This window comes from Camelina sativa, chromosome 12 (genome assembly GCF_000633955.1).
Source record: "Camelina sativa cultivar DH55 chromosome 12, Cs, whole genome shotgun sequence".
NCBI classification, from domain to species: domain Eukaryota; kingdom Viridiplantae; phylum Streptophyta; class Magnoliopsida; order Brassicales; family Brassicaceae; genus Camelina; species Camelina sativa.
In genome coordinates this window covers 18,073,509-18,084,394 of record NC_025696.1, presented here as the reverse complement: position 1 = coordinate 18,084,394, position 10,886 = coordinate 18,073,509, and the positions used below count along the sequence as shown (strand labels likewise).

At 37.1% G+C, this 10,886-nt stretch overlaps 2 protein-coding genes across 2 annotated transcripts; both read left to right on the top strand.

Annotated features, from left to right (window-relative positions):
• On the top strand, window positions 4,004-4,695 carry LOC104732086 (monothiol glutaredoxin-S4). The gene has a single exon (XM_010451609.2). It carries the CDS (start codon window positions 4,245-4,247, stop codon window positions 4,551-4,553), a length of 309 nt encoding a protein of 102 aa, XP_010449911.1. The 5' UTR covers window positions 4,004-4,244; the 3' UTR covers window positions 4,554-4,695.
• Window positions 8,339-8,970, top strand: LOC104732085 (monothiol glutaredoxin-S5-like). The gene has a single exon (XM_010451608.1). The coding sequence runs from the start codon at window positions 8,457-8,459 to the stop codon at window positions 8,763-8,765; it is 309 nt and encodes a 102-aa protein (XP_010449910.1). The 5' UTR covers window positions 8,339-8,456; the 3' UTR covers window positions 8,766-8,970.

Genomic DNA, 10,886 nt, shown 5'->3' with positions numbered 1-10,886 from the left:
TCCAGGATGATTCAATGCTTCAGCCACTGTTTTGGGAAGTGAAGGAAGTGTTTTACTAGCTGCAAGAACATACCGTGGGTTTGGTTTGCAGATTCCATCCCTGGATCGTGTCGTCATTGGGTGACGAGAAGGAGCTGCAGCTGTGTCTGTTGTGGTCAACTGTGCCGAGGAACCAGTATCTTCTTCGGTTAGAGTAGAGGGTTCAGTGGATGAGGAAGGAGAACCAGTATCGGTGTCTGGTGAATGTTGGCCTCCACAGACTGTGTCATCTTGAGGGTATTCAGTAACAATATCGTGAGGAACTGTGACATGGGGAAGCTCCGTTGTACTTTGTGGAGGAAGAGTGGGTAAGGCTCGAAGGTGTGGGTTATGATCAGTAGCAGATTGCCAAGCACCAAGAAGACCAGTTTTGTGGCGCGGAGCTAAATCTCTGTATCGTTCCATGAAAGGAAAACAAGTCTCATCGAAGATAACGTGACGACTAATATATACACGTCCAGTGGGAGGATATAAACACCGATAACCCTTATATTGTGTATGATATCCCAGAAAAACACATTGAAGAGACCGTGGTTCAAATTTATGATGAGCGAATGGACGAAGACATGGGTAACACGCGGAACCGAATATCCGAAGAAAAGAGTAGTCTGGTTTGCGTTGAAGTAAAATCTCAAATGGACTCTTCTGCTTTAATACTGGAGAAGGCAACAGATTGCTGATAAAATTAGCAGAGAAAAAGGCTTCAACCCAGAACTTCAAAGGGGTTTTGCTCTGGAACAGCATAGACAAGCCAAGTTCTGTTACATGTCGATGTTTCCGTTCAGCAATACCATTTTGCTGTGGAGTTGATGGACATGAGATGAGGTGACGAATACCATGGTGTTGTAAATGATTTCGGAAACGAGTGCTCATAAACTCACCACCACCATCACTATGAAACACTTTGATCTTTTTACTAAACTGATTCTCAACTTGTTTCTGGAAACCGATGAACACATCACAGAAATCAGATTTTGACTTGAGAGGAAACAACCATGAATATCGAGAGAAATCATCAACAAAAATTGCATAATATTTGAAACCTTGATTCGATACAACCGGAGAAGGACCCCAAAGATCACAATGTAATCGATCAAGTGGTTCCATAACAGTAGATTCAGAAGAATAAAACGGAAGTTGAGTGCTCTTTCCCATTTGGCAAGGTTCACAAATGGAAGTAGTGCTGCTCTTATTGATTGAAATTGCCTTGCTGCTGTTGAGGAGTTGGAGAATCTGAAAATTTGCATGACCAAGACGTTGATGCCAAACTAAGTCGCTTGCAGCAATCTGTCGATTTGAATAAAACGCTGTAAATTTTGGATTCTCCAACACATAGAGGTTGTCACGGCGTGGCCCTCTTGTCACCACCTTCTGAGTTTTTAAGTCAATAATATAGACATGATTAGCATCAAAGAAGACTCCACAGGGGTAATCCTCACATAACTTGGATACTGACAACAATGATTTTTGCATTGAGGGACAAACAAGAACGTCACATAGAGGGATACTACCTGTTGTGGTGTTGAGGACAGTAGATCCAACATGAGTGATAGGTTGATAAGTACCGTCAGCTACCATCACATTTTCAGGACCATTATATGGTGTAGCACTTTGTAATGGAGTCGTTGTTGGTGTAATGTGAGCGGTAGCTCCAGAATCTGGCAGCCATTCATGACCATTGGCATCCGAGACATGGAGTGCAGCAAGAGCTTGAGGAACATCATCACTCTGATACGATGCATCAAAACGGTTCCAGCACTTCAAAGCAACATGTCCAACACGACCGCAAATTTGACAAACCGGTCGAGAATTGTTAGAACCAGAGGACTGTTGGGACTGAGTTTGATTCCAACCAGATGAATTGACTTGTTGTGAGAATCCTCTACCGCGAGTGGAGAAACCACCACGATTAGAGTTTCCTCCTCGACCTCTGTTATAACCACGTCCCCGATGTCCAAAGAATCCACCTCTCTGAGTTTGAAATGCAAGATGTGGAGAAACATCTGGAGCATCTTCATATGACTTGAGTTTAGAGTCGAACGCAGAGGTTTCCAAGACGACGTCGTTGAACGTTGGTGCTGGGAGACGAGACATAGAACTTTGGAGCACTGTGGATATTGGGTCATACTCACGTCCCAATCCATTTAGAAATGAGAAAATTTTCATATTTTCATCAACAGGCCTTCCAATGGAGCTAAGATTGTCGCAGATGGCTCGAAACTCACGGCAATAACCAGAAAAGGTTTTACCTTTGATTGATAATACCTGGAGGCGACGCCGGAGCTCAAACTCTCGTGCCACAGAGCTTTTGTTGAAGTTGGAGGCGAGGGAGAACCAAACATCTTGAGAGGTAGGTAGAGCATGAACGAGACCAAGCACTTCCTCTGTGAGAGTACCAAAGATCCAAGATTTGATAAGCTCGTCGGTACAAGTCCATGCTTCAAACTCTGGATTTGGAGTTGTAGTAGCAACATCATTGACCGTAGTAACAATTTGAGCAGCCGGTGGTTTGATTGCGCCATTGACAAATCCAAGAAGCTTCTGACAACGAAGAAGTGACTCAAATTGAGTTTTCCAGAGAAGATAGTTGCTGTCACTCAGTTTTATAGTGACTGAGCTAGCTACATGAATGTTAGACGGGAAGGGATAAGGACTCTCTGCCATTACAGCACCTGTTAGGGTTTAAGAGAGCTCTGATACCATGTGAATAAACAAGGAAGAAAAGATTTTAACTGAACAATACTTTTATTAATTCTTCTCCAATACCTAGAGGAATACAAGAGACTCATTCTTATACTACAAGGTGAACATTCTAGATCCTTTTACATATGTATCGGATCTGATTACACTTGTCACACATCTAGCCACTAGCTTCTAATTGGAGAGGATTATAACGGGTTGCTAGTACAATTGTCGGGGAAGAAGCAGCTGGTGTTGCAGTCCTTACTTTCGGCATTGCCTCTGTATTTGTCTCCGTATGTTGCAGGTTGTGTTGCAGGGAGTGTTGTACTATTGTCGCCTTTTGTTGCTGAGAGAGACATGGGCCTTGGGCCTTAATTGGTTTATTGTTATGGGCTTGAGCTTTCACACTTTCACTAATATGGTTGATTTTATAAACTGTCAATCTATACCTAATGTAAAAAACAGTGTTTTAAAAAAAATAATTTTGTAAAATAAATTAATTTAATTACTCCCTCTGTATCACAAAGGATGATGTTTTAGATTTTTCACATTAATTAAGAAAAACATTTAATGTTTAGATATAAATGTATTATTTATTTATAATAATATTTCTTATTACTATTAACCAATAGTAGTTCACCAAACTTTAATATTTTCATTTAATGGTTCTTGAAATTTACAAATTTTTAGTATTAATTGATAAAAATCCTAGAAAATCATCTATTATGATACAAGAAAAAATCCTAGAAAATCATCTATTATGATACAGAGGGAGTATATTGTATTTATTTTTTAATTAATTCTTAATTAAGGGAAAAATAGTTATTTGTGCAATACATAAGGTATTTTTCACAAATTTAAGGTATGTATTCAAATTATTTCTTAAAAATCACACTAATTATATTTATATGTATATGAGTGTAGTAAGTAAAAATTTGTATTTGTGTTGAAAATGTATCTGTTTTGAGTGCCATTGGAAATAGAAGGCGTAGTGAAGTAGATAAACACATGACATGAGTACATACATATAAAGTATTCGTCAGATCTAAGAGATTTTGTTATATGTACGTTTTACCGAATTAGTTGATAGTTTTATTCTTTAGTTGCAAGTGGTAAAGAATCAAAAACGTGTGAGCCGCAAAATCCCACACCGATATCATAGCTTCAAATCCTTTGGATACTCCCACCATCTTCATTTTCATCTAAAATATGTTCTTTATTTCCGTGCGATAAAGTTGATTATCTGAAAACTGCTATATGGAACCGACAATATGATAGCTTCACGTCCCATAGAAAGCTATATATAAAGAACACTTAGAGACCCTTCACTACATCAAAAACAAACTCAAACTCATTCATCTCTTGTATATCTTCACCCAAAGGCTTCAAGCTTTCCTATTTCACCTACTTTTTTTTTTTTGTCAAACTCCTATTTCACCCTTATTCTCTAATTTGAATCAAAATATATCCCATTTTCATATTCCTCGGTGAATCGTTCAACACAGTTGTACATTATAACACCAATGGATAAGCTACAGAAGATGATCTCCGAGAAGTCTGTAGTGATCTTTAGCAAAAACTCGTGTTGCATGTCCCACACAATCAAGACTCTCTTCATAGACTTTGGGGTGAACCCAACGATCTATGAGCTAGATGAGATTAACAGAGGAAAGGAGATAGAGCAAGCATTGGCTCAGCTTGGCTGCAGCCCAGCCGTGCCAGTGGTGTTCATAGGAGGGCAGCTCGTTGGTGGAGCCAATCAAGTCATGAGTCTCCATCTCAATCGCTCTCTCGTTCCAATGCTTAAGCGCGCTGGAGCATTGTGGCTTTGATTTAAAAATAAAGTGATACTTACGCTGAAAGTACATGTATGTATGAATGTTTTGTCTATCTAAGTTTTGAAAGGATAGACCATGAGGATACCTGTTTTGTAACGTGTGGGTAAACTTTATAATAAAATCAGCTAGTGTTTGGATTTCCTCTCCCATATTTTATACTTTCGTATAATACGAAATGTACAGATATTCAGTGCATGGTATATTTATGCTCTCCAATACATATCTAAAATTTTTAAAGTGAAATGAAATGTCATTTACGTAAGTTATATCTAAAAAAAAGAATTGACGTAAGGGATTGTATATACGTCTCTAGATCTTTTATTTATGCTCATGGTTCCATCTTAGGTATAAATATTCTTCCTTGAAAATAAATATTAAATGTTCGAGAAGATTATATTTTTATACAAATGAGACTTTATCTTAATCGGAATGAGGAGTGTGCGATTGCGAGGTATGTCACTATTTGTATATGCAAGTGATGTAATTTGTGAGCCATAGAATTATCAAACCTAATTTCTCAACTGTTGCCTGACCCAACGTTCGAAAAATACCTTGATAAGGTCAAGTCGACATGGGTTCGAAGGGGTCCCTGCAAATACGTTTTAACTATTTAAGAAATCTCATTAAGAGTATTTTTAGTATTGTAAACCTATTTTTGTTTCTCTTCTAGGGCTTATGATTCTTATTTTAACCACATTTTTTTTGTGTGTTACATACAAACGAGAGCTTAAGACATCTGTAAATTGTAAAAATTTTGATTAAAAACACAGTAATATACACATGCAATATATTGATAAAATTGGGCTAATGGGATGGTATGGCATAGTTGTGGTCCTTGTGGAATTGGATGCAATGTGTTTTGACGTAAGACATGGCATGGTACATGTACGGACCATGATATCTTTGTAATTTGTAGTAATGAACAAAGGGAGTTCGCCCTATTTTTCTCTCTCAGACCCGATAATCGAGGCACCGCTACCTTCACTTTCCTCTGACGCCGGTAGAGCTCCGGCTCGCTGGCGTCGGGATCTCTCGTTCTCTCCACTCTACTTCGTTTTCTGCTCTTCTTTTTTCTTCTTTCAAGCTTTTTTCCCCTTTTGTTGGTTACCTTTTTTCCCCAACCAAATCTCAACACCCACCCTAGTACTAGACGAAGGCCGGATTGTGTTCCCCTACAGAAAGATCTGGAGTCCGGCGAACCCCATCCTCATCTATTCTCGCCCAGCCTTACCGTCGATGGTGACAAAGTCTCTGTGCTTTCCTTTCCCCCAATCCGGATTGAGTTTTGCCAGTGAAGCATCTTCTTCCTCAACGATACTTGTATCTCTATGTGGCGAGAAATCTTCTAGTGTTGCGAACCGTCTCTGTTTATGGACTCCTGTCCCCAAGATCTGTCACACTTTGAGCTCGACAGACCCATGTCAACTCCCCTGGCCATCTCCAAAGTCTATTGGATCTCTGCGGATGAGCTCAGGACTTGTAATTGGTTTGCTATCATCCCAATTGGTCTTGCAAAATCTCCAAAATCCCAGGTCTTTTCTATATACCCTTATGATATCTAGTAAACAACATCTTTGTTTGTTGGTTGAACTCGATGTCCGAAGACTGCATCTGAGAATCCACTTACCTAGAATGTTTGGTAGTAACAAAGTGTATAGTCTATACCTGGTCATTGCTTATGTGTCGATTCTGTCTGTTAACTGGAAGAACCAAATCCTCTATATCCCTATGCTAACTAGCGTTTCTAGTTCTCAACACCATCCCACCAACCGAACCAGTTTGGTTCTAACAACCACCCATCAGACCAAACCTCACTCACTTGTATCATTGTTAGACCGTTTGCATACTTTGTGTGGATTTCTTGATCTCTTTGGCAACAGGCGCCATATGATAGAGAACCCACCTGTACTGCTTCTTTTTGACATATCCATATGGCTCGTTTTGGTCTTTACCTCCCTTGTCTGTGCTAGTTGTGAAGTTCTGCTGCTCTATGGTCCATTGCCCTGTATTTCAATGTTGACATCCGACGATCTTCAGCAAACCACTCTCAGCACCACCACCATCATCCGGGCTTCAGCCCACCGAATCTATGCTATTGCATTGCTTCTGCTAATGCTCCTTGCCCCGGTGAGACCCTTGGCTTTGATTCCTCTACAAACGTTACTATGTCTTAAGACCGTGACAATCTTGTCTTCTGTCGAATCCTTCGATGCTGACCAATCTAGCAACCGTGACCTTACAAGACTCAAACTGCTTCTTAGCGTTTGCTTCACAGCTCTCTCGGATTTGTGCTTGATTCTATCTTTTTCTTTGTTTATGGCTTCGGGGGAAGCCTCTGTTTGTAACCTTTTAAACCTTTGGGACTTGATTCCCTCATGTATTGTTTCTATTTGAGTGAATGGAAGTTTCAGTTTGTTCAAAAAAAAAAAAGAACAACGACTCTCCGGCGCACAGTTGGGCCAGATTCCATGAAGAAATTGAGTAAAAGAAAAGATTATTGTCTTGTTCCATGGAGCCTTATCCTCGTGAAATGAGATCGAATCTTTGGGTTGTCAAGAATCAAGCAAAATTTAGCTTTATGCCCAATCGATTTATGATGAAATTTGGTAAAAATATAGTATATACTAAAAAAAAGAGAACGTTTTGTTTGAGAGTAGAGAGGCCACGTAAAACACCACACACAAAAAGAGAGAGAGAGAGAGAGAGAGAGAGAGAGAGAGAGAGAGAGAGAGAGAGAGTATTTTAGGGATATTCCATGCGATCTCGTGTCTTCGCAAAGGAAGGAGTTGAAGCTAATTTAATCATGTGTGGGATATGTCATAGGCCGGATTTTATATAATAGCTATTGTTTTTCTAAGAAAAATGTTTGACTAAAATAACTTGTTTCTTGTATATTAAGTTAAGATTTCTGTAGAACTCATGATATGAAATAATGTGTACTTTCATTAGATTTAATTAGGGAAAATCTTAAAACAAAAATTCTTTATGGTGGCAATCACTTGTACTTTAAATCCTTAATTGATGTATATCATGGACTTGATTATTATTAATTAGATAGTTTTTGTTTGTCACAGGCTCACACACTATGCAATGAATTTAGTTATCAATTTATCATTTTCCCATACTATTTAAATTTAATTTACCATTCATACCACGAAAATGTGACTAATTCAGACTATTGATTGTTCTATTTTTTTTCTTTTACCACTGGACCCTTCAACAGTACTACTTTATACGAAACTACTAAAGTAATCCTAACAACAATGTCGAGAGAAGGCAATGGCAAGACGAGTTAAAGAGCTGTTCAATTCCTCAAAGGGTCCAAATTTTATTTTATTTACTTTTAATTTAGAAATAATAACAATTGATCATTAGAGAGAAATTAAACATGGATATCTCTACTGACCCAGAAAGGAAAGGGCGTACTATTAAGACATGGTATGATTCGTCCGTAGTATTCTTTACACATCGATCTAAGATTTAGTTAACTCTACGCTTTACTCTTTTACCTAATGAATTGATAGTTACATTTTGATTTTTTAGCTGCAAGAGGCAAAGTGTCAAGACGGATGAAGCCTCTTTAGGCTCTAATCCGTTGAGATATCATTCCCATTATCTTATGTGTGTTTTATTTATTTGAGATATTTCGTATGTGCTAAAGTTGATTCTCTTTTAAAATGTGCTACATTTAATTTTAACCCGTAATATGAAAGGTATACGTCCCTTAGAAAGCTATATAAAGGACCCTTAGAGACCCTTCACTACATCAAACAGAAACTCAAAGTCATCTCTTATCTTAAGCCAAAAACACTTCAAGCTCTCTACAACTCTTCAAACTTTGCTACTACCTCCTTTGAATCGTTATCCAAACACTCTTTGAAATTATAACATAGTTCGATGGAGAACCTACAGAAGATGATCTCTGAGAAGTCGGTAGTGATCTTTAGCAAGAACTCGTGTTGCATGTCTCATACAGTCAAGACTCTCTTCTTAGACTTTGGCGTGAACCCTACGATCTATGAGCTCGACGAGATGCACAGAGGAAAGGAGATAGAACAAGCATTGGCTCAGCTCGGCTGCAGCCCGACCGTACCAGTGGTGTTCATTGGAGGGCAGCTTGTTGGTGGAGCCAATCAAGTCATGAGCCTCCATCTCAATCGCTCTCTTGTTCCAATGCTTAAGCGCGCTGGAGCATTATGGCTTTAGCTTCCAAAAAGTGGAACTGGAAATTTATAATGTACCGAAGAAACTAATTATAGCGATTAGCGAACAAAGAGCATACGGAAGAATGTATGTGTGAGTTAATTAATGCTATGTCTATCTGAGTTTTGAAAAAGATAGATTATGCGGTTACCTATTTTGTAAACTATGGTCTATTTTGTAATAATATATCAGCTTCCGTTGGATTTCCCCTTTCCCAAGTTTGAATATATATTTCAATATATAATTCTTTGTTTAAATTAATATAATATATGCATGCAAGGAAGAACATGCGTCTGCGCGCGTTATAAAAAATGCGCATTGCAATAATCTTGGTGTAAACAAGAACAAAAAAGAGGAAAAGAACAGAATCATTATTTATTCGTCGGGATTGTTTTCAGTACTAATCGTGTAAGAGTAATTATAGTTTCTGTCTTATTTAATCGCAATTATTCAGATCGTTCTGTAGTGTTAATCGGTTTCATTCATATATACAAATATAGATCTGGACTGTAGAGACAATTACTACTAGCTAGGAAACAATTATGTAAAATAACCAGATGTTTAACTTGTTAATTGATGGTTTGTTGAAGATATTATATCAAATATAGAACATAACATCTAATGATTGAGAAATACCTATATATTTATAAAATGTAACAAAACATTTTATTTTAATACTTGGTGATAAACTTGTGTCTGAGCTTATTACGAGGGTTCTGCATCACAAGAAATTGAGTCCCACTTAACCGAAAAAACCTAGTACTTATAAAAAGAATATTATATAATGAAAACTATGATCGAAGGCATATTAGCTATCGTTGATTTTGTAAAAGAAAACTATATATTTCGGTTTAGCTACAAAGACGGAATTAAACACTTCATTTTATATGGTTTGGAATGTTAAGCCTAAATTCAAGCAATTTGTTCATACTATTAATTTTAGATAATGGACCTCTTTAGACGTGTATATTTTTTTTATTAAAATATCTTAAACTAATCTGGGTATGTTACAAAAAAAAAATTATATATATATATATATATATATATATATATCGTAATTGTCATTAGTTAAATATTACGAGTTATTGTTACAGTATTTAACTTGTTACAAGTAATAATTCTGCTTCAGCTTACGTAAACAAGTGATATGAGTTTTTTTTCTTTGATAGAAACAAGTGATATGAGTTAAAGAGATCTATCTTTAGGTAAAGAAAAAAAATTTGAATCGAGGTAGAATAAATATTTAATTCTTCTCTATCCATCTAAGAAAATTTGTGGCTGTGATTGTTCAACATCTTGATAGAAAATGACGTTACTAACCATTAAAACAACAAAGTGTATAAAGAATTGGATTCTGCCATACAAGGAACAACGTCGCAGTGTTACATATTATTCCATGCTGTAGGACGGTACGGGCTAGTTGCGGAATAAGATGTGATTTGGCATATCACATAATATGTGTCGGTACGTGAAATTACGTATATATACTGAAAATGATGATAACCTTGTATTGGGATGTAAGAATACCTGACTCTTGAGATCGAAATGGGCCACCATTAATACTAGTTTGAAGTAGAAAAACAAAACTATTACTTTAGGAGATACGTGGTTGCTTCACTGGCAATGTCCATCTTTGTTGTGCACGAGCTTGACTTTCTAACAATCTTATTCATCGAATTGGGAATAAAGCTCCATTTTGTTTTATTCTTTGACGTCGCATTATTCGATTTCATGCATGACGATAAGGCTAAAACGGAATCACAAAGTTTGCCTTTTTTACTCAAGTGGTCATAGATAGATATCTTTAATTCTTGAGGTATAGAGTAACATACGTTCTCGAGTTTGAGCAGCGATTTGAAGAAGCTAAGGAGCTTGCAACTTTGTATGGCATATCTAACCATTTAGACTAAGTTAGGTATACGACAAAGTTTTCTTCAATGTCAAATACATTTACGTAACTTGTATTAATTATGTTAAGTTTAGGGATACTTTTTTAAAAAAATGTTATTATAATTGCTGATATGTATTTTTTTAATTTATAAAACTCTTAATCTAGGTTCTGGTAGTACTACTACCTAAAACTAAAATGTATCTCTAATCTAGGTAATGTTATCAGAACCATAC